Here is a 23,607-nt window from a genome sequence, read left to right on the forward strand (position 1 = left end):
GGAGAGAATATGGGTAAATACGTATAGAATCTTGCAGCAAAAGAACCAACATATGGCAACGCAGGGAGAAATTAGAACAGAAACAATAGATAAGTATTGACTAAATAAATGCGTACATATATGAAATTTTGAAAAAATTTTTAATTTTTAAAAAGAAGAAACAATATAACAGAAATGGCAAGGATTCCTATCCTTGATATATAAGGGGCTTCTTAAAATCAAAAAGATAAGTAAGTTTTCCAAATTAGAAAACCACCCAAAACACCAATGAAATGGGAAAAGGATATGAACAGGAAATTCACCAAAGAAGAAATGCACATAGTCAAGAAAAAAATGAAGAAAAAACTGAAAGAATAACAAAAGAAATTATAACTAATCAAAATATATCGTTTTCACCTATTTCCAAAGATGAATGAGAACCCCTGTAGTCAGCCTGGCTGAAGAGTGTGGGTGAATGCAGGGCTGAAACAAGGGATACATTAGACCTTTGCAGAGATCAGTCTGGCATAGCATAGCCAAAGCCCTACAATGGGGGCGAGCCCTTTGAGCCAGCAAGCTCTTGGCTAAAAGTCATACAAAGGAGAGAACCAAGAGAGGCTATTCCTCACAGCAAGGATCATTAAGAGTGAAGAACTAGAAAGACCCCAATGTCCAAAATTACAAGTTTTCGCCAAGTAACCAACTTTAACCATGAATTCAACAATGGATCACCTGGAGCCCATTAGAAATAAAGCTGTAGCAATAAATCTTCATGACCAGTTCGCAAGGTACCAAGTGGAAAAAGCAGGTGGTGAAAATGTATGGGTTTGTGGCATTTCACTTTTTTAAAAAATGCATAGAAAAGTCTAATAAGACCAGAGGCTCTGAACTCATTGACCTTTTTCTTGCTGTATTCCCCCACACTCACATCTGGGGGTCTAGTGCCTTCTGTTTCTTTGCTGATCTTCCTAGACCCCCCACCACAGTAGTCACATTCAGAGGAATCTGAGCTCTGCTCTGTGCGCACCCATTCCCTGAGGGTGCACACCAGCACCATGGTTCTGATGCCCCCTGAACCCACACTGCCCCATGGACCGAGGAACTGAGCTACATCTCTCTCCAGAGTGGGGACCAGTAGCCACCTGCACCTGTTAAGCCCTTGAGATGCACCTGATACAACTGGGGAACCAACTTTTGTGTTTGTTTTTCTCATTGTAACTGGCTGAAGTAACCCCGTGTGCTTTGTGGCTACCATATTGAATGTTGTGGGTCTAGACAGCAAATCCCAAATATATGACCTCAGCCAAAAACTGTCTTCTGAACCTGCAAGGCATGTAGACAAATGACTGCTGAGCCCCTCGGCTGGGGTCTAACCGGCATCTCTAACACAGCGTGTCTAAGGCAGGTCTTGATTCCTCCAAGGTCTCCACTTCCCCATCTTGGAATCAGCCTGGTTGCTGAGGTCAAGTGCCCAGGCATCATGGTCATTTCCACTCCTTCCTTCTCATCCCACATTTCATGTCTTGATAAGCCTCATTGAGCCAGCTGTGACTCGCTGGCCACACAGAGCCACCCCAGTTCATTCCAGTCCATCTTTCTGCTGGACATCTCCCCTCCACCTCCCTGCCCTGCTGTCTTTCTCCCCATGGCCCCCAGTAGTCACCTTTCCTCCAGGTCTCCCCATTGCACCCTCCTTCATATCACTCCCATCCCTTCTCAGACATCACCTCCTCAGAGAAACCTCCCCAGATTGCTTTCTGAAATAGCCACTGTTCTCTGAATACCATTTCTTTCTGCTTAGCCCGCTGGATCTCCCTCTGCAGCACTTGGGTCTGAATCTGTCTCCCCGCCCATATCTAAGCCCAGTGAGGGCTCAGTTTGGTCCCTAGCGCCCAGCCCAGTGCCTGACCACAGAAAGACTCGGCCGTCTTCAAATGTGCACAAATGATGAATGTGCGCTTGGGGCTTTGAGTGTGTTACATCATTTACTCCCTAGACAGGCTTGCCGCTCTGCGGTTCTTATTAGCTGTGATTCCAGGACCAGACACCGAGGGTGGGCCCGCCTGTGAAGAGTGTCCAGACTGGTTAACTGTGAGATTGTGTGGGGGAGGGTTTTCTAAGTGTTCGACGTTCATCCTCATGACTCGGGTATTAAGAGGTCTTAGCTACAGAAAAGATACACGTGATTTTTTAACGTCATGTAAGTACAGACTAGCACTTCAGGAAACCTCCTTGCAGGGAACATGCACGGAAGGGCCCAGCTCTTTGACTCCCTCCATCCGGGGAAGAGCCCGGGCCCAGGACACCTGCAGCCTCACCCGACGGACGTGCACAGCAGAGAGAAAGGGGAGCCTCCACATGGCATTTCAGAGCCTGTACTCAACGGCCAGTGTGCGGGCTGCCCCCAGGATCCGGTGAGACCCCGAGTTTGCTGTCTGCTGGGCTGCACCCCCGTCTGTGGAGGTGGCTTCTCAGCAGCCTCTGTGCTGGAAAGGACTGGGTCATCGCAAAGCGCAGGGGGAGCGGGAACGCTCAGCCCAGGCAGTGACTCATGCCCCTAGGCGAGGACAGAGCTTACTGAAATAGCACACCCTGTTTTCAAGGGCACAGCCCAAAAATCAAATATTAGCCGTGCGAGCCTTCCCCAGAAAGGCAAACAGGTGGAACTGTGGGTTCGCAATCTGCAAACAGATCCGGGCTCCTGAGACGCTCTCGGGAAGCTCTCCTGGCGTGAGACGTGGACAGACAAGGCTGGCCTTAGAAATGCTGCCCCAAGGGTTGTGAGGTCCCCCTAGCTGGGGGACCGCCCTGGGCCTGAGGGGCGGGCTTAGCCTGAGAGCGCTGCCCGGACTCCCACGAGACCAGGGGCCTCTGGCTTTCGCAGCTGCAGACTGGTCAGACTTGTCCTGTTGGCATACATCCTGTGGTCAGTCCCCTCCAAGTACTTCACAGAACTTTAGTGAGTTTCTGTTTCCCGTCATTATCCTTCCTGGTAATTATTCACACACTTGGGACTGTGGACTGTCCTCCTTCCATCGCGACTGAACGTCCTGCTGAGTTTGGGCTCTGTGCTTTCAATAAGTTGGCATCCTGATTCTGGGACTCATCGGCCCCAGCACCGCGTTCCTGGGCTCACACCTGGGAATCGTCGCTCCGTCAGGAGCACGTCTGCCGGTTATTTTCTCAGGAAGGGCACGGACTGTGGAGTTGACGTTCAGGAATCTCTGCTGGGAGTAAGGTCTCCACTCACCCACTCTCCTTTCAGAACTCTGGCAGAATTACCCGCCCCCAGAGACGCCCACTTCCCAACTCCCGGAATCTGGACTGGGGCAGGTTATGTGGATGTGCGGGTAGGTGCAACAAAGGCTGCTAATCAGCCAGCCTGGACGTGGGGAGACGGTCCTGGGCCACCCGGCTGGGCTCAGGGTGATCACCACGGTGATCAAAGGAAGGGGGGAGGCAGGACAGGGCTGGGAGGGGCACCCCACCGCCTGGGCTGGCTCTGAAGGGTAGAGGAAGGGGCCTCAGGCCAGTAATAACGCCCTCGGGATGCTGGAAAAAGCGAGAGAACAGATGCCACCCCACCCCCTCAGAACCTCCCTGAAGGAGTTCAGTCCTGCCAACACCTTGATCGTGACCCAGCGACAGCCACGTCAGATGTCTGACCTCCAGAGCCATCGGGTAAAAAGGCCGTGTTATTTTAAGTCATGAAATGTGTGGGCATTTGCCAGAGCAGCAACAGGAAACTGCCCTGTGGCCTCCAGCTTCCTCTCTCCGCCTCGCAGAGAAGCACCTGCCTGCCGACTTGTGGCCCCCCAGCGCGAGCTGGCCGCGTCCTAACCGAGCTGTGAGGATCGTCCACCCGCCCTGCGGTCCGCCAACTCCTGATCTGAGGACCCAGCTCCTTTTCTTCTCCTGCTTGGAGAGTTTTCCTGTATTCCAGTGATCGCCACTTCCGTGGCACAGTCAAAACTCACAGCCAGCTGAGCTGTGCGGAAAAGAGCCGTTCGTTCGTTTCCCATCTGAGATTGTTCGTGGGTCCTCACAGCCTGAGCAAAAGGAGCCTTCAGCTTCCTCTCTGGTGTCTGACACTCTGCTCTCTTCCTCTGACTCTTTATGGCTTAGTCTTATCTTTCTTTTTATCGTCCCCACACCTCCTGCTTTGGGTCCTCAGAGGGACAGAGCTACTGGGGTCTTGGCTGTAAGCACTGCCCATGGGCTCCCTCCTGGTCCCTGAGACAGAGTGGAGGGTCAGGCCTGCTTTCAGAATGAGGACCTCGGCTCGTGAATCATCCTGGCCAGACATTGGGAGGGGCTGGCACCCCCCACTGAGATTCCTGGTCCCCAGTGTCAGTCTCACGTGCTGTGGCTTCTCCCAAGCCCAAGACTGCCAGTCCCCGGGCTTCCCAGCACCTCATGCTGTCCTCCAGGGACAGGGTCTAAAGATCACCTAATCCAAGAGCCAGAAGCAGAAGCTGTGGTCCGAGCTCATCCCTGTTTCAGTGGCTGCTGGGGGACACGGGTGCGTGGCCACTGTGTGCTCCTCCCTAGCTGATCCTAGAGGATGCACCACACACCCTGGGTCGTAGGCCGTCCCCAGTACTCACACGTTTCCACCGGACTCCCCCTCCGGACTCCCAGCCTAAGAAAGGAAGAGCAAGGACACGTGGGTCTGCCCTCTTCATTTGCCCCTAGCCCCTTCCATACCCAGTTGTGGCCAAGAGGGGACCTCGCTTCCCCTGTCCTATCTTGAAAGGGCATTCCTTGCACCAGACCCACCATGTCCTGCAAGGCCACTAAGCCTGTCTTGAGGACAGCTGGCATCTCTCCTCTACTATGGGCTCTGGATGTTGGCACCCCAGGGCAAGCTGGAAGTCCGCAGGCAGAGCACCGTGCTGTGGGTTTCTGATCCCAGGGTCACCCCTCTGCGGAGCTTCTGCTCCATCTGTCCCTGATTCCACCGCCCATGCGCATCCCTTCAGCCCTCTGCTCTGCATCGGCAGCTGCAAACTTGCCCCGGAATCAGCTGTTCTCAAACATGTTGGCCTCAGAGTCCCTTTACATTCTTAAATCATCGAGATCCCCAAGGGGCTTATGTTTGAATGGATTATATAAGTCAGTATTTACCCTATCAGAAATTAAAACCAGGCATTTTTAAAATATTCATTGATCCATTGAAAAATAATAACAGTAAACCCCTTATACGCTAAATGTAAACAACGTTTTTATGAAACATAACTTTTTCCAAAACAAATGAAAAGACAGGCATGTTCTGTGTTTTTGGAAATCCCTTCCATGTCTGGTGGAATAGGAGATGGTTGAATTCTCATTTTGGCTTCTGTTTTGAATGCATTGGAATATGTTGTTTTGGCTGAAGTACTTGAAGAAAATCTAGCCTCGTGTTGATGTGTAGTTGGGAAAAGGGGGTGGGTTTGGGGTGTCTTGCCAGATGATTACAGATGCTGTGCTTTCATATTACCGGGAAACCCAGCAACTGGGGGTTTCTTAAAGTAGGTAGACAGTGAGATCTGAACGCGTATCAGTGAACCAAACTCCATTGATCTGTCCTGCACTCAGATCCCATTTTGTATCCATGTGAGGTTCTGTCACACCATAAACAGTTTCCAAATGGTGACACATTTCATCATATGCCGAAAAAATCACATTGATGACCGTCACCACTGATCTCATCAGCAGCCTCTAGGTGACAGACTCTGTCAGGTTCATGGTAGCAGACATAAATTTCCCAAGGTTCTTCTTCATGCTCGAAAGCTTGAGTTTTGTCATAGGCCACAAATATCGCCACTTGTTTTCCTCACAGTGATGAGCTCACTGTGTTCATTTCTAAGAGAATGTCTGGCCAACACACAAGACAGAAGAGTTTAGCTTCCTGTTGTGCTTTTAAGTAAAAATGATGCTTCGTGAAAAAAAATTCTAGTTCATGTTAGAACTCCAGCAACTGGCTGCCTCCTTACGTCAAGACCCCAGTCGTGCTTCAGGATGGAACAGAAATGCTTTCAATGTGAGCTGCTCGTTTCTTCACGTGGGGTATTACAAAGACACAGCTCAAGGGTCAAGGTTAGTAAGATGAGTAACTTATTGGGGCATCAAGGACCTGCCTCTAATCAGGACATACTTCATCAAAGACATGCTCTTCTTTACCCTTGTGACAAATACCGCAGGTTGCTGGTTCGGTTTGTGCCTCTGCCTTGACCCACGCTGAAGTCCTAGCTGTTTAGCCGCCATTGCTTCTCCGCCACTGGTGCAGGTGACAAGGCCAAACAAGAGAAGTAACATCTCAACACTGTTGTTAAAATAGTTTTGACCTTGTGGACCCCTTAAAAGACCTTGAGAATCTCCAGAGGTCCTTGGACCACACCTTGAGAACCCCTGTTCTAAATTGTGGTACACAGGATGTGCGGGGGTCATTCCGCCCGTCTTCCTCCCATTGTCAGTTTCCATCCCTTCCCATCTTTGTTTGGGCCATCTCTCCTCCACCTCAGTGAGCATAGCCTGTGGTCTTTCCATCTCAGCCTGGTTCCTTCTTTATTTCCTCCTCTCTCTGAATCGCAGGTAGCTCACAAGCACGCTTGTTTCAAGTCTTCTTCCGGCTCTGGTGGTCGCTCACAAACAGGGTGTTTTCTCCCTGGGGCTGACTTGAACTTAGAGCGGCATGTTGGTCTTTTGCCTGCCGATGCAGGCATCATGGAGAGACATCTGGTCGACCCCATTTTGCAACAAGCAGAATGTGTGCATTATTCTGCACCCCCACAACCTCCTCGCCATGCAACTCCAGATCGGGGTGATTGACCCTGGAATATGTCAGCGTCCAGCTGCCACCCGCATGGCTCTTATCTCAGAGGACTTCCGGTCCCAGGATGTGGTGTGTCCTACAGGCCCCCTTCCTTCTTCCTGCTGGGCTGGGGGTGTGGTTCTGCCTGGATGCAGAATAAGGGCCACTCCGCTGGGAGAGAGGCAAAGGGTGGTCTCTAGATTTTCTGGCTGATCCAGACCCTGTCAAAGTGGAAATGGAGGAGGTCAAGAGACCCTCCCCACCGGGTTCCAGGTACCTGTGCTCCCAGGCTTGAAGCACAGATGTCAGTGCAGCTTTCTCCGTGGATGACAGTCCTCCCCCTAGACTGCGGCCGTCACGAGGCCATGTTCGCTTGGTTTTCAAAGCTGAGGCTAGAGTTTCGTTTGTGGGACCTTCCAGAGTGTTTGAGCAACAAACGGGGAGCGGGAAGTCAGAGAAGTGCAGACAAGGCCACTTAAAACCGGGCGTCCCATCCCAGAGCTTCCTAGAAGAGCTCTGGGCTGTCCCCATCGGAAACCACAGCCCCGGAGTTCCCACAAGACAGTGGCTCCCTGGGTCCGTCTGATTTTGTCACTAAGAATGGATTAAGTAGATCCCTTTGAAAACTAAAATACTGCATTTGGCAGACATTCTCTAAAATCCAGAACAGACGGAGTGTGTCCATGACGTGGAGGGGACATTTCCCAGTCGGTTCAATTTGGTGAGCCCACCAGAAGGGTCTGGCGGGGGGTGCTGTGGTTTTCCCAGTGCTGGATGTTTCCTGCACCAGACACCTCCCAGACGAGGCCACTACAAGCTTGCTGTGTGGGGACAAACTGGGGGGAGGTGGGCAGCTCAGCTTGCCCACCTATTAGAAGGGACCCTGAACTGTTTGCGAGGAGATACCTCCCGTCTTTGTCCCCAGGACTCTGTGTGGCCTCCTGGGGACAGTGCCCAACCCCCACTTGCCGGGCGTCCTCCCTCCACACAGAGCCATTAGCTCAGGCCACAAGGCAGAGCAGGGCCTCAGAGAGAGGAGCACAGCCTTGCCCTTGTGATGAGCTTTATCTCTGCCATCTCCGTGGCAGCGCTGACCAGCCCGTGAACCCCCTGGACTTCTCTCTCTTCTCTAACTTCCTCTCAAACAACTGGATTGGGCAACAGATTAGAGTTGGAAATAACCCTGTGGCCAGACCAGGTGCACCCCCAGGATCCCACCTGGCTCTGGCCCTGCTGGGCTTCCCAGAGCCACCAACTTCACCCCGCTCTGAGGAACATTGGACCCCCCAGTGCTAGGGACTGCTAGACCCACCCTCATCCGGTGAAACGGGGTGCTGGAGCACAGTCTCTGAGCTCTGGGCTGCGCGTCAGCAAAGCTCCGGGCTCCATCTCCAAGCTGGGGTTCCGGACCTCTGTCCCTCCTCTCTCCGTTATGGGTTATGTGAGGTGGTGAGGACAAGTGGTGGCAACTGTCCCAGCCTGTGATTCTGAGCTCTGTTGGGTCGTGGCCCTTTAGCACTGAAAGTCACGGACAGGCAGCCTGAAAGAATGTCAGATTGTGAGGAGGCACGGAAGTGTTTAAAGGCAACTTTATTTCTATAAAAATAGAGTTTCAATTCCAATACCCTAACTGCACATGTCTGACCCCAAGTTTCTGGGCTTTCCCCCACTGCCCCCCCCCCCCGGGAGAGAGCAGGACCGTGGAGCTGGCCCTGCAGACAGTGAGGACTGCCTGGGGGTGACTTAATCCGTTTTCTGTATATGAGAAAGTTCTGTGTGTATGTGTGTGTGTGTGTGTGTGTGTGTTCTTGCACATCCATGCGTGCAAGCACTTAAAACCTATTGCAAAAACAAGGCGGGTGTCTCATAGATTTCTTGTTTCTGCTATTTTCCCAAGGGGGTTGAAGGGCCGGATTAAGAAGGAGAGCTCCCAGAGGGAGCTGCTTGCTGACACAGCACACCTGAATGAGACTCACTGTGCCCGCTGCCTGCAGCCCTACCGGCTCCTTGCGACCCCCAGAAGGCAATGCCTGGACTGCCACCTCTTCTCCTGCCAGGACTGTGGCCATGCTCACCCGGAGGAGCAGGGCTGGCTCTGCGATCCCTGCCACCTGGCCAGGTGAGTCATGGCCCGGCATCCGAGGGACCCTGTGGGTGCCAGGGCCCGACGGGTCCCCTGGGGAGTGCTGGCTGAAGAAGGGTGGGCATGGACGCATGCCTCCCGGCGCCGTGCCTCGGCCTGAACCCCTTGTCTCTGCAGGGTTGTGAAGATTGGCTCTCTGGAGTGGTACCACCAGCACCTGAGAGCCCGCTTCAAGCGCTTTGGGAGTGCCAAAGTGATCCGTTCCCTGTGCGGACGGCTGCAGGGGGCAGGTGAGGAGGGCACCCCTCCCTGGGCTTGCTTTTTGTTCCTATGCGTGTTTCAGGTTTCAGGACCAAGTAGATCCTTTGGAACGGATGTGAGCCCCTGTCAGGCCCTCTCGGGTGTTTTGTACGAGGTTGGCTGCTTTCTGTGGCCCCCTGGGAAGTCCTGCATGCTGTCGACACCCAAACTGCTTGAAATCCTACCTTTCAAGGCTTCCTAGCAGGTTGAGAACTCATAGCTAAGGTCTTAAACTCAGTGACTACTCAAGTAACCAGGCGCTGGTTAATAGAACATGTTCTCCAGGCCCTTCCTCCCTGGGCGTCTGATTTGGGGCCTGGATCTTCTCTTTTCCACAAACATTCCCTGTGCATCTGATGGGCCGAGGGGTCTTCCTGCAGCTGGAGGTCTGGCCCCCGCCACAGGGCTCAAGGGTGAGAACCCCAGGGAGCAGGGCAGAAAGCCACACTGCAAAGCGCTTGGGAAACTCGACCCCAAAGGCGGCCCTGTTCACAGAGGCCACATTGGACCCCTGAAGACCTAGTATTGCTCTGGGAGGTGCCAATTCCAGGGACCGGGACGGCTCAGGAATCTGTGTCGTATGAAAGGTTGTGGGGATTGTGAAGCCCAGCCGAGGTCGGGAGCTTCTGGAGCCAACACCAACCCGCACCTGCCGATTTCAAAGTTGTCAGAGTTATTACCACAAGGTGGCGCTGTGGGACAATAGGAACCCTGACTCCCTGCTGCTCCCACCTGGCCCCAGAGTCCTGCGTCCTTGGGATGATGCCCAGTCTGGATTCTCCCCCTGGGGCACCTGGGAGCACAGTTCACTGAGTCACAGAAGGTGCGAGGAAGAAAAGGTGTGTGTGTGTTTTCCAGTAGTCAAACTGAAAAAATAGACATGATTGAAGTTACTGTTCTGAAGCCTTGGCCGGCCAGGGCCGAATGCAGACTGGTCAGCTAGGTTGGGGGATGGGGGTGCAGGGGGTTCTCCCGGTGAACCTGCAGAGCAACCAGAGCGTTTCCCGAGGCCCCCACAGCAGGACGGGCGGATGCTGCCAGAGACAGCCGTCCCAGGGCTGGGAAGGAAATGAGAGGAAACGGGAGCTCAAACACGCGGTCTCAGGGGATGTCTTTCTTCCCAGCACCTTTCCTTTGGTTCCAGGTTTACCTGACAGAGCGCAAGGCTCGCCTGACATCCACAGTAAGTCCTCGGAGCTCGTTGGGCTCGTGATTTTTCCCTCCTCCCTGTGAGAGCGGCTGAGAACTGTCTTCCGTGTCAGGATCAGGGACTGTCCTTCGGGCTTGCTTAAACCCTTGTCCCAAGTGGAGAGAGAGATATAAGGAGTCAGCGACCAAAAGGGGCGCAGAGCTCCTGTTCCTGTTCAGTCCTGGGGGCAGCTCCATGCTGACGGGCCACACGCACACACACATGCACACACACAGACACACGCGTGTGCCCCAGGCCTCTGGAAGCCATGCCCACATTCCCTGCACACAGGCAGAGCTCAGCTCAGTGTCTTCTGTCTGGTGGTTTGGGGTAAGTCTCCTCAAGATTCACAGTCCAGAGAATGAAAATAATCAGCCTGTCTGCCCGCTGCACGGGTCCTAGTGTGGGGGCCCGCTGCACGGGGCACTCTCAAGTACAGTAAATGCCCAGCTCGTTCACACTCGAGACCTCCCCTGACACAAAGGCACAGGGATGAGGGCTGGGGGTGTGCAGGGGCAGCACGTGTGGGCCCAGCCCCACAGCCCACGTGCCCCCAGTGCAGGGATATCCTCACGGCCCTTGAGGGAAAGTCGACGATCCATGCTCTAAAACCCCAGAGCTCGTTTCCTGGACCCCTCTGGAGACCTAAAGGAGAACAGGGGCCAGGTCAGTGTGAGTAGGGAAGCAGAGGGAAGAGGCTGTGACGGGGCTGCCAGGGTGCTCAGGTGAGTCAGGGGGCCTGGAGGGTGGAGGAGGGGCGGGTGCCCTGGGGCTGAGACTCACCTCCTTCCAAGCTGTGTCTGCAGACTGCAGATAAACTCATGAAATGATTGTTTGAGAAAACGTGATTTTGCTCTCAGCCTCCTTCACCCACCACAAGGCCAGGGATGTGCATTACCCGAGGAGTCCCTGGATGGAGGACAAATGCCTGCTGGCATGCTGACAAAACAGATGCAGAGTAGTAGTTTTCTTCTGGGGTTCAGACCAAGTCTCACTGATGCTTGGATAGGTCTTTGGAAGGCCAGCAGATGGTTTTGCCTGGATGTGTCATCCTGGGTGGATAGGTGGACACATTTTTGCAGAATGCATGAATAAGTGGATGGATGGATAGTTGGATGGAAAGTGGATGAATGGGGGCGCCTGGGTGACTCAGTGGGTTAAAGCCTCTGCTTTCAGCTCCAGTCATGATCCCAGCGTCCTGGGATCGAGCCCCACATCGGGCTCTCCTCTCAGCAGTGAGCCTGCTTCCCCCCTCTCTCTCTCTGCTGCCTCTCTGTCTACTTGTGATCTCTCTCTGTGAAATAAATAAATAAAATCTTAAAAAAAAAGTGGATGAATGCGTAGGTGGGTGGGTGGATGGAGAATGGATGAATGGGTGGGTGGCTGGATGAGTTGTAGGTAAGCAAGTGGGTGGGCAGATAGGTGGGTGAGTGGATGGGTTGTAGATGGTCGGGTTGGTTGGATAGACTAGTAGGTGGGTGGATGGGAGTGGGTAGATGGGTGGTGGGTGGGCGGTTGGATGGATGAATGGGTAGGTGGATAGGTGGGCGGGGAATGAATGGTTGGCCCCCATCTCTCTCCCTGGGTTGAGTCATGCGGGCATCTGTTGCAGGTGGGCCTGAGGCAAGCGCTGGCGAGGAAAGTGGAGATAGTGAGCAGACAGTTGAGGATGGGGAACTGGACACAGCAGCCCAGGCCCAGTTCATTGGCAGCAAAGTAAGTCTTCCCCGGTCACCCCCACCGCTCCCCCAGCTGGAGCCTGGGGTTCTGATGTCCTAAAAACCTCAGTGTTCTCCTTGACTTTACCAGTTACTGTAGCATGAGCACAGAGACCCTACCTCCCTGGCTGTGCCCGGAGAGTGTCTGAGACACCGAGCACCAAACGGGATCATTCCTTCAGCACGTGGTCTCACCATAAGAAACCCCAAAGCAAACTATGGGGTGGACAGAGCCCGCAGGAAGCCCACCCGACCTGTCCAGTCTGGGTCCCAGGAGCACGCTCTGAGGTTATGAGGGCAGGCAGGGGTCCCAGAGGGCGCCCTGCTGTCTTCCCAGGTGGCTTTGGTATCCTTCAGGGAAGTGAACCTCTTTGACTCCCCTCTAAACATTTTACTTTTTTTACAGCCAGCCACGAGCCTTGCTTTTAGGTTCATTTCCATCTTCACTTATTTCGTAATATGTTTTTGGTGACAGACAAACGGAATACCCCCCCGGGTTTCTGGAGATTGGAGGGGGGAATGACAGAAGGGGAGCAGTTTGGGGCGGGGGAGACAAGGAGTTTAGTTGGAGACACCGGGAAGAAACCAGGATCCATGACATTCAGCTCTGGCCAGGTCTGGCCAGTCTATAGGGAGAAAATTGTAGACGTGCCACTCAGGGAGCAAAATATTAGCCAGTGTCTGGAATATTCCCTATATCATGCCGTTAAAGGATCAAGATTAGCATGAGGGAGGATTTCAGTAGGTGGGTGCTGTTCATCTGGACAACTTGGAACTCTCCCCCGCCTCTGGGACCTCCCAGGGGGTGCCCCTTACCTGCCTGAACCATCCGTCCCCCCACCTCTCAAGGGAGAGAAGCATCTGTGAGCCTCAGAGGAGCCTGCCTGTGCTCCCTGCCCCCCATCCCGAGGCTGCCGCGCTCTGGCGCCTGTGTCCTCGGCACATCGGAGCAGTGTTAGGCCCCTTGGGTCCAGCAGGTGTTTCCTTCTGCTCCTCTAAGAGAGGCTAAAGAGGCAGACCTCGCAGGGGATTCCGAGCGGGGAGCCATCTGGGCCCCTTAGTGCTGCCTTGAGCTCCTTCAGGTTTGTGTCTAGGGTGGGAGGTGAGGGTGCCCCTGGGGGCGCCCGCCCTGCCCAGGACAGAGGGGTCCCGGGTCCTTGCCATCCAGCTGACGCCAACTCTGCTCCTCTTGCCCACGTCTGCACCTAAGAAAAAGCGTCTCTCTATTCACGACTTGGACTTTGAGGCCGACTCTGACGACTCAACTTGGTCTGGCAGTCACCCCCCAGATTCATCCCCAGTCCCAGCAGCCACAGACAGCCTGCAGGTCAGTGGGCTCTCGTTTCTGCCCCCGTCCTTCCCAGGATAACCTGAGCGACAGGTGCTCGGGCCCCAGGTAGGGGACGGCACTCTGGGAAGGAGTCCGATGGCCATAGCAGGCCTGATGGGCCTGATGGGCCGGAGGGATGGGGGAGGGAGTTGGGGTGCTGAGGATCTGGGATCCCACAGGATCCAGAAGCTTCACACCCTCCATCTTTGCAGAGATGGGGCTGGCCCCTTGGAAGAGTGGAGTGCAGGAGGGGAACCAAGGCTGGACAAATGAGGGGCCCTGGGGATTCAGATGGGCTGCTTGTCAGGGGAGTGGGCCAGAGGAACGCTGTCTGTCCTGGACTCAGGGCCTTATAGGTGCCTGGGCATCCGTCTGGCAGTTCCAGGCCTGAGCTGGGCGGGGCTGTGTCTGCCTGGGCTGATCCACAGACTGCTTCAGGGGAGAGGACAGCAGGGCAGCAAGCCAGCACCCCAGAGGTCTTTGGACAACAAGTCCTGCTCCAGCTGCAAGACCAGCCCCTGTGGCCTCTGCTTCCTGTGGTCTCCGGGCCCTGAGGACCGCTTCCTCCCTGCCCCCTCAAGCTGGAAAGGAGCTGGGGCGTGTGACTTCCAGACACCCTCAGTACCTTGTGTCCTTGGGGGCAAGGGCACAACAGAGAGAAGCTTCTGCCGGCCAGAGGAAGGGTAGAGGAGGAGGGGCTGGGGCTGCAGCCGAGGGGTCCCCAGGGGTCCTGCCATGCTCCCGCTTACCTTTCTGGGAGTATTAGGGTATATGCAGTTAGAACAACACATTCCCCCCCAGAAAATAGCTCCCCCACCCACCTCCTCGGGGCCTCAGGCTCTAGGTGGGTCAGAGCCCTGAGCTGTCAGATGTGTTCCCTTGTACAGTGAGTGGCCCAGGGTCTCAAGAGCCCCCCAGCCTTCCACGGACACATGATACAGAGTAGGCAGTAAATGGTTCTCTGCAGGATTTCTGCAAATAAAGGGACCTGAGTTGCAAGGGGCCAGAGCAGGGAGTGCCTAGCGTTTGCTCCCGTGAGGTCTGGAAACCCTCAGACTAGGATGGAAAGACCCACGTGCCAGGGAGCTGCCCTTCCTAGTAAAACCTCACGCACCCTTCAGGTCCCGTGTGCTCAAACCTTCATGGATGAACCCCGTGCCAAGGACGCCTCCCCAGAGGCCATGGTTACCCCTGGATGCCACCCCCCTCCAGAAGAGCAGATGGACAGCCTCTCCCCTGCAGGACAGGACACCCTCACTGAGCTCTGCATCCCTGGAGAGTCCCGCAGGACAGCCCTGGGGACTGCTGCTACAGCTGGTAGGTCCCTTGATGGGCTCTGCATTGGGGATTTATGCAGACACGCCGGCCGATTGATAGCAACCCCTTCATTCACCGCCTTGTCTGGCATGTCTGGTCCTGGTAGACACCACTCCCCACCCACTCCCCCCCACCCCCAGGCTGGGCACTGCCGTCCTGACACTCAGAAGTCCCAGCATCAACAGCTCAGCTGGTCACATAGCTCGTTATCAGCTGTAGGGAGGGTACTGAGCTGGCTTGGGGTAGAGACAGGCAGGTGTCCCTGAAATGATTAGGATCACTGGTCACCTGGACCATCCATCCTGACCAAAGGACAGGTCAGGTCCAAGCATGGGGACTGACATTGCACCTGGGGATGAACAGTACTCTTGGGGATGGATGGCACATTTGGAATGGATGGTGCACTTGAGGACAGATGGTGCACTTGGGGACAGATGGCACACTTGGGGACAGATGGTGCACTTGGGGATGGATGGTACATTTGGGGACAGATGGCACACTTGGGGACAGACAGTGCACTTGGGGATGGATGGTACATTTGGGGACGGATGGTGCACTTGGGACAGACGGTGCACTTGAGAATGGATAGTATACTTGGGAATGGATAGTACACTTGGAGGAGGATGGTACTCTTGGGGATGGACAGTGCACTTGGGAATGGACGGTACTCTTGGGGACAGACGGTGCACTTGGGACAGACGGTACACTTGGGGATGGACAATGCAGGTCCCGTTTGGACACTGCTTCCTCCTGGTCCACCGCCAGCGCCCAGCTGCGAATCATGAGATCTGCAAGTGCTGAGAACTAGACTTGCTTAGTTTAATTTTGTTGTCAGACAGTGCGCTTCATAATGAAATCCTGAATTGCTGTCTTTTCCTGTGCCCTGTGGGGGTGTGGGTTCAGGAGTTCAGACACCCTAATGCAGGAGCAGATGAGATCACAGAGGCAGCCCGGTCCTCCCCCTAATAGCCCCCACGTGGCCGCCGTGTGGGGCCAGCTGCCGGGAAATGTGGTTAAGGCACCTTCTGCCAGGAAATCGGTCCCCTTTCCATTTTTCCTTTTCATTATATTATAGGGAACATAATCTCATGGTCCACAGGCTGATTAGGGTGCTGGAGGCATTTGGGGAGGAACATGGGGCTTTACTTCCCCCTGAACAGTGAATAAATGAATCTGCATTGAACAGGTCATAGGATGGAGATGGACAGGGACGTCACAGACTCCCTGCCCCCCACCATGATCCCGTCCCGCGGTGAGGACACCGACGGGGCGGCAGGCGGGGAGGGAGAAGCCGAGGGGAGACCATGTTTCTGACCAACCAGCAGTTTCACTTCATCCCTGGAACAGGGAGCATCTCAGGGGACATGTCCCGAAACGCAGGGGCATCGTCGAGGCTGGGTGGAACGTGGCAAGCAGCTTCTTCCACCAGCTTAGCCATTGTGACTCAGTTTCTCCTCCCTGTGAAGAGGGCTTATGCCTGGCGTGTGGCACTGTTGTAGCCACTAAACAAGATTGTAGTGTCACAAATGTATTGACTTAAAACAGCGCATCTCCACCCTGTCCGTATGGGAGGGATTCCTGGGCACTGCCAGACTGTGTCCCCAGCATGTGGTCTCCCAAGCTGAAACCAGAGGGGCACGGGGTTGCAGTCTCGCTGGAGCTCGGGGCCCTCTCCCAAGCTCGTTCACCTGTTGGCAGGACTCGCCAAGCCAGTGGGGCCTGGTGCCTGTGGAGGACAGTAGCGGCCATGCACAGTGACTCCCATGCGGCCAGCCCTGACCGCCTCTCCCTCCGACTCTACCTCCCAGGGAGGGGTCTGGATCCCTGGGGAGGGACCTTCCGGTGAGGCTGTGGGGACAGTAAGGTCCCCCCAATCTGGAGCACAGGATGAGCATTTCTGGGCATGCTGGAGGTGACCTGTGCCCACACACAGATGTGAGAAATAGCCCTCAGGGACCAGCGTGGACAGACTTTCCAGAGCCCCCACCACTCACGGACACTGCCTGGGCCCCACATCAGCCATGCTCCGGGCACACAGTTTCGCGTGGTGGAATTTGGTGTACTGTGGTCACCCAGCTGACATGGTTCCTGCTCCTCTGGCCCCACTGAGAGTTCTGGGCAAGCTCCTGTTTCCTGAAGGTCCCATGTGAGGGCTTGCGATCTGCTCGACTCTGACCTTGATCTAAGGTTCTCTGCTCCCTCGCCTCGGAGGGCTGAAATCATTCTTCGGTTTCTGTCATCTCTCATTTTTCTTTACTGGGAAAAGCGTGTGCACTGGCTTCCAGCCTTTTGCTCTGGATAATGCGATCCTACTCTCACTCCAAAGGGAGGAGCGCCATCGGGAGTGAGCGGCTCCCCTCCCAGTATCTGGCCAACATGGACACCTCGGAGGATGGCGAGAGCCCCGGGGCTCCCCTCGCTGCCTCCCACCCTTGCGGAGGAGGAGGCCACACCCCGTCCCAGAGCCAGGTAAGGCACCTGCGAAACTTTCCTTCCTGCCGATGCTTTGGATGGAGGCTTTTTAACCTTCATGCCAAGTTGCTTCGGAGAAATCAAAGCTTTCAGTGCTTTCCAGCCGCACGTTTGCCCAGGCCTGTGTAGCAGAGACGTGCGAGCAGTGTCATCCAAATGTCCGCTGTCCCGTTGGCATTAAATCCACATAATGTAGAATTCACCGTCACGAAGTTCATGTTCACTGCACTCAGTGCATTCACAGCCTCGTGCAGCCGTCCCCTCTGTCGGTCCCAAAACGTCACTGCCCCAGAGGGAGGCCGATCCCATGAGCCGTCACTCCCCATCCCCTCCCTCCAGCTGCAGCGGCCACTGGCCTGCTTCACGTCTCCCGGCTTCACCCGCCATGGGCATTGCACCCAGACGGGAGCATTCACCACAAGACGTGCGTGCCTGACTTCCTGCACGCGGAGTCACAGTTTCAGGATCCGTACTGTGGCCTGTGCCAGTGCTTGGTTCTGATGAGGTTCGGTGGGCTGAGGTCTGGAGCCGATGACCCAAGAAAGAATTCTTGAGACATCTTTGGTGCAAAATGGTGGCTTATTAAAGCACGGGGACAGGACCCTTGGGCAGGAGGAGCTGCTGCCCCGGGTTGTGAGGGGTGGCGGGTTCTGTACCTTGAGGTTGGGGGAAGGGGAGGGGAAGGGAGGTTTCAACGGAGTTTTCATATGCTAAAGACGGCCTACAGGGATACCCTAGGCCTTGCGGCTTGATCAGTGTTGTCTTTTGGCAAGCCATTAACATCAAGATAGTTGGGAGATTTTTGGTGGGATGTTACAATCCTGCTATCCATCGTCTTTGTTAATGAGATTTAGGTTCAGAAGAGATTTAACTATATTTATATTCCCTTCTATCTCAGCCTCCTTCAGTTTCATTTATGGTGGGGAGGGAGACATTAGGGCTTGAGGAACGGAGTTATTTGCCTCTGGCTATTGATTTGTAAACCAAGGGAGACTCCTGTCTTGCAGGATTGTGATCTCTGCAAGTTAACTATTTGTTTATCGTTTATGACAGTCAGGGGTGCCTGAGGAATGCTACACATATTACCGAGGGGGAGCGGGTGGAAAGGGGTGCAAGGTGCCAGCTTTTGCTTTGTCTTCAGCCAGCCTCCTGCTCCCTCATCAGTTCCTCTGGAGGCAGATTCTTAGCTTACACCCCATCAAGCATTCTGCCATTTACAAGAGGAGCAAATACTCCACCACGGTATGCCTTTAGTAGATGTTCCGCAGGTTTTAAGAAAATTTAACTTAACATACAAAACACCTGTTAAATGAGTGAGACTCACTCACGTTGTAGACCCTGATTTATGACCTAAATCACAAGATCCCTCTGAGTACCCCGGGTTCCCTTCCCTGAATTTAAACCATGGTCCCGCTTACAGACAGCAGAGTCAGATCTGAGCAAGTACGTTTTATTGGGGGAAAGGCCACCCCACTTTATACGAGGACAGCCTGACCACAGGCTGATGCAGACTCATGGAGACCCTGGCAAGGCCCAGCTCCTACAGAGGAGATCTTGGGATTAGGGCCTTTTGTTAGTGAGCAGCCAGAGGCAGGAAACCAAGAGGAGAGCCCTGCTCTGGATGGAGTCCCAGAGCCAGCTCAGCCACCGCTGGTCTCAGGCATGTGTTCAGGAGCGGGGACTGACCCAGGCTCTATTACCTGGCTCAGAGCTCCTCCTGGGACCCTCCCCCAGAGAGACTTGAGGGGTGGGAGGTGACCCTGGGAATTCTCCCTTCAGGGGACCCAGGGATGGAGCTCAGGCTGTTAGGTGGAAGGAATGACTGATGTTGAGCCTGTTCAGAGAAGGCGGAAAGCAGCTGGGACCCATGCAGCTGTGCTTGGCCCCCTTCTAGACACAGGTGGGAGGGGGCGCTCTGCAGGGAGCTCCGGCCTTCCCCAGACCCTTAGCCTTGTGCGCACTCTGACAACCCAGGAGGAGCTTCATCTGACACAGCCCCAGTCCACACACACCCCTAAAACTCCTGGCTGTCACTCTACCAGCACCGTCCATGGCCCTCGGTGACTAGTGGAACTACCCAGTGGGACCCAGACTTTGCTGAACCCTCTGTCCCCAGCAGCAGAGGTGCCAGCACGGGGCGGGACCCCCATGGGGCAGGTGGGGTGCCAGACCCTCCCCAGTCTCAGCTGATGCAGGAAAGGTGAGAGGTTCTTCCAACCTTGATCCTCTGTCCAAGCCTCGGGAAATGGGATCTGCCAAAAAAAAAAGCAGCAGACTTGTAGAAGAAGCACTTCTTCGCATGGCTTTTGAGGAATCGGTGTATGTTTTTTGTTTTAAAATTGGGCTAATGTCAGCAGAACAGAAATGTGAAGTCTCTCCCTCTCCAGAGTCCGTGCCCTGAGGCACAGCTGACTCTCTTTCCTGGAGCGCTACCCAGAAGCTTCCTACAGCCATGGGCTAGAGTTCTCTGTGCCCACCCTCTGCCTCTGGAAGAAGGGCGCTCTCCCTCTGCCCTGAGCACAGCAGGGTGTGAAAGACCCTGAGAAGGTCTGCAGTGAAAGCCGTCCAGCATTCTCCACCCAGAGTGGCTCACACTTCTTGGGGCCTGGACCCTCTTTAACGGAAGAGTGAGGAAAACACTACACAGGAAAGTAACCTTTGATCAGACCATGGGTCAGTCCCCAGCAGGGCTGGGGGATGGTGATGGAGGGGCAGTGAGGCCAAGGCAGGGACCTCCCAGTGTGGCAAAGCCACAGTGGACAGAGGAACCCCAAGTCAGATGACAAGGTGATAAAGACTGGAACTGTCTGTTTTCAGTAAGTTTTTAATTTAACGACTGTAGGAAATTTCAGTAAGTTTTTAATTTAACGACTGTAGGAACTTTCAGTAAAACACATTCCCTGACATCTAGCCAGCCCTCCTGGTACGTGCCATCCTTCCTGCCTCCTTGAATGATTCCCTATTTCATGCTCAGAGCTCATCTCCAACTCCACCTCCCACAGCCTCTCCCAGAGCACGTGTCCCACACTTTGTGTAAAGGCCAAGTGGGCAGCAGGCCAGGTACCCTAGGGAAAACCCAGGGCAGACCATTCCAGGGGTCCCTGCAAGGGGCTGTGGGTCCTGTCACCGCCCAGCTCTTGTCTCTCCTCTAGCCCCAGATGAGAACAAGAACCCCAGTTCCTTGTCTCTGGATGCTTTTCTTTTTCACTCTGGAAGTGACATTTGACAGCAACTGTGTCAGGCACCAGTGGGTCACCCTCTTCTTCTCAGTAAGGGGGTGGGGTCTTCTGTGCCGGCCACGTGTCCTGTGCACGTGTCCCGGAAGACAGAAGCAGTCTGTGCACACTCTCAGCCGGGTATCGATCCCACCTCTCCACCCCAGGCAGCTCAATTACCAGCAGTCGCTCCAAGTCCTCACCCAGCGGTGACGGTGACGTTTCTCAGCTTTTGTATTCTTCTTTGGGCAGCTTTGCCCACTCAAAGCCCTCGGTGATGTGAAGATCAAACCAATTACCTACCGAACAAAGCAAACGCATCCTCTCGCTCAGCATTTCCCTTTGAAAACAGGGTGAGCTCCAGAGGAGATAATGGCAGGAACGATGCACCTGCTGGGCTTGGAAGAAAGGAAGGATTGATTTTCTCGGGTCTGGTCTGGGCGCTAATAGACTCTGGTGACTCAGAAGAGGAGGAAGTTGTACTTTTAGTCATTTGAGGCTGTTAGCTGGTGCCTCCTGGCCCAGAGCAACCCGAGGCTCTTACCAGCTAATGACTTCTAGTTCGAGCAGCCTGGCATAATGAATTAGTGCCTTCCTGTGCCGACCAGGAGTGGCAGTGACCACAGCTACCTTACAGTAGTGACACATCATACCTTTCAGATCCAGCTGCCTCACTTGCTGAATTTGTCATTCTTCTGTGCTCACCCTTTGCCCTCTCTTGTGGTGCCACTCCCAGATTTTACTTGGTGTTCTAGAACTCTCAGTGTCAAAACGGGCCTCACGCTCCCCTTCCCAGGTCCCGTTATGGATGGTGGCCTTAGCTTTCCTTCCAGTTCTTGGGAATTTAGTGCTTCTGCGGTGTTGGGCCCCAGATTCCTGCTGGTGACAGTGGGCTCTGTCTGCCGGACACTCCCTCATCTTGAGGACCCCATTTAGGGTCAGAGGGAAGAACTGTCCTCCCATGGTAAAAGTGTCCCCAAAGGAAAGCTCAGTGTCTTGGTCACGAATGGTGGATCTTTGGCCTGAGTGGCGACAGGATCACAGGAGTGCCCTACCCTACAGACCCCAGTTCACGAGGGCCAGGACTGGCCCCAGCACAGGCACTGGGCGTGAGTAATGGAGACTTCTCCCAGAGCCCTGTCTCTGAGCACAGTGCACACAGATGACCAGCTGAATGCCAGTCTGTTTGGTGGTCTCAGTGTCTCACAGGCTGCGAGCCCACAGATGCCGACAGAGAAGAGGAGACCCTCAGGAGGAAGCTGGAGGAGCTGACCAGCCACATAAGTGACCAGGGAGCCTCGTCCGAGGAGGAGGGGAACAAGGAGGAAGAAGCAGAACTGGACAGGAACCCCTCCATCAGGGACCTCCCGGGGGCAGGCTTGGAGGTGAGGCCGCATGACTGGGCTCAGCAGGACCTAGGCAGAGGCAAGAGCTTATGACTTAGCCCCTTGCCCACCCCAGGCAGCCAGCCAACCTCTGGGGGACCCTGGGCCCCAACAAGAGCTGCAGGGAGGCTTAGCCCCCAGCTGGCCAGCTAGTCAACCAGCCCCGAGTTCAGAGGAGAATACCGTAGGATGGGCCCATCTTGGGGAGCGCCCTGCCATTTCTCGTGCTGTCGTCACGCTCCATGCTTCCCTTTCCCAGGTGAGTGGGGCTGCGGGCCAGATGTACAGACTGGAAACCTGCCCCGGGGACCCTCAGGACCTCGTGCAGCCCAGCAGGACCACAGACAAGAAGCTGCTGGAACTGGAGGACAGAGTGGCTGTCACGGCCTCGGAAGTTCAGCAGGTGGAAAGTGAGGTAACACCAGTCCCAGGGGCGCGGGGTCTCCAGGCGGAATCATGGCAGGATTCTGGCAGCTGTGGACAGCACACCAAAGCTCCAGAACAGGAGCTTGGGGTTTCTGTGGGGATTGCCCACACCACCACCCCTGTCTTCATCCTATTTACCTTGGGGAGAGGCAGGCAGGGTGTTCAGCCCTACAGGAATGATGCTGACGCTTACCCCTCCCTGTCCCAGGAGGAGGGGCCTTCTCCAGAAGCAGGCTCCAGTTTTAAGACAACCCTGGGGCTCTGGAGCAGACTCTGACCCGAAGGTCATCCTGTGAGCCCGAGTGTGGGTCCAGGACTCAAGCGTCGGGAGCCTACAAAGGTCGAAGGACAGAGCCAGGGTCTCTCAGGGACAGCCAAGATGACTGAGCTCTGCTCTGCCCTCCCCCGGGGTCCCCCAGAGAAAAGAGGGTCTGCCCCTCGGGCTGCAAGGGGAGTCCGCACCCACATTCCTTTCTTACTTCTGCTCATCAGCAGGTGTCCACCAGGAGTAAGAAGTGTGTCTCCAGAGCTGTGCGTGTTGGGGACAAGCCACCCCGAGGACTTTGCATTAGTTTATTCCTTCTTGCTCAGCAAACGATTTTCAAACTCCTGAAAATGGCAAGGCACAAAGGCACAGCTGTTGCAGTCTTAGATTGAGCCTTGCCTTCATGGAGTTTATGCTTTCGTGGAAGGAGATAGAGGCCAAGCCAATGACCAAGGATCAGTTCTTGAAGCCAGCCGTGCAGAGAGGATGTGAGGGCGGCTTGGTGGAGCCCCCAGGTGGGCTGCTCAGCAAGGAATATTGCAAGGAGAAGGCAGCACACATATGTGGAGGTCCTGGGGTGGTCTTGAACTTGGCATGTTCAGGAAGGAGCAGTGAAACCCTGAGCCTGGGGCAGAAGGAGTGAGGGGGAGAGGGTGGGAGGCAGCTGCAAGAGGAAGACAGAGTCCAGAGAGCCATTGGAGGGACCAGAACAGGGGTGATGGAGCCTTGATTCTGTTTCCAGAAATTTCCTTTGGCTACTATGGGAGCCAGGGTTGGGGGCTCATTTAAAATGATGTCAGGAAGGCAGGCTCTGCCAGACGCCAGCCAAGCCTTTGCCCGTAGTGTATGCTTGTCCCTTAGAGCTATGGTGACAGTCTGCTGTCACTGCCCCTCCTGCCATCCCTGGGGGGAGCCAGATTTCCCGATGCGCCTGAAAGTGTACAGAGCCCCTCTCCTCCTGCATGGGGGTGACCCGTGAGGAACAGCAGCCCCCTCCCCGACAACCATGAAGATACATGAAAATGGGCCCCCAGGAACCGCATCTGTTGGGACCCCATCTTAAAGGGACCATAAGAAAGCTGGTGAACGGGAGGCTACTCTTCCTGGACTGTGACGTCAAGCTGGCACATCAGAG

The 23,607-nt window shown here is 54.9% G+C and overlaps 1 protein-coding gene across 3 annotated transcripts in view; it reads left to right on the forward strand.

The window, feature by feature from the left end:
- The window catches only part of MLPH (melanophilin), a 40,932-nt gene that overhangs the window by 9,243 nt on the left and 8,082 nt on the right, over positions 1-23,607 (forward strand). The window contains exons 3-11 of one of the 3 annotated variants that reach the window (XM_047722253.1): positions 8,670-8,891; positions 9,033-9,145; positions 10,300-10,338; positions 11,957-12,060; positions 13,273-13,389; positions 14,514-14,709; positions 17,036-17,178; positions 21,596-21,781; positions 22,041-22,184. In XM_047722253.1, coding sequence (XP_047578209.1) covers positions 8,670-8,891; positions 9,033-9,145; positions 10,300-10,338; positions 11,957-12,060; positions 13,273-13,389; positions 14,514-14,709; positions 17,036-17,178; positions 21,596-21,781; positions 22,041-22,184 — 1,264 coding nt within the window. Of the gene's footprint in view, positions 1-8,669; positions 8,892-9,032; positions 9,146-10,299; positions 10,339-11,956; positions 12,061-13,272; positions 13,390-14,513; positions 14,710-17,035; positions 17,179-21,595; positions 21,782-22,040; positions 22,197-23,607 lie in introns of all 3 variants that reach the window. The other 2 variants (XM_047722251.1, XM_047722254.1) reach the window with 2 other exon arrangements.

The sequence above is a fragment of the Lutra lutra genome, chromosome 3 (assembly GCF_902655055.1).
Source record: "Lutra lutra chromosome 3, mLutLut1.2, whole genome shotgun sequence".
In the NCBI taxonomy this organism is placed as follows: domain Eukaryota; kingdom Metazoa; phylum Chordata; class Mammalia; order Carnivora; family Mustelidae; genus Lutra; species Lutra lutra.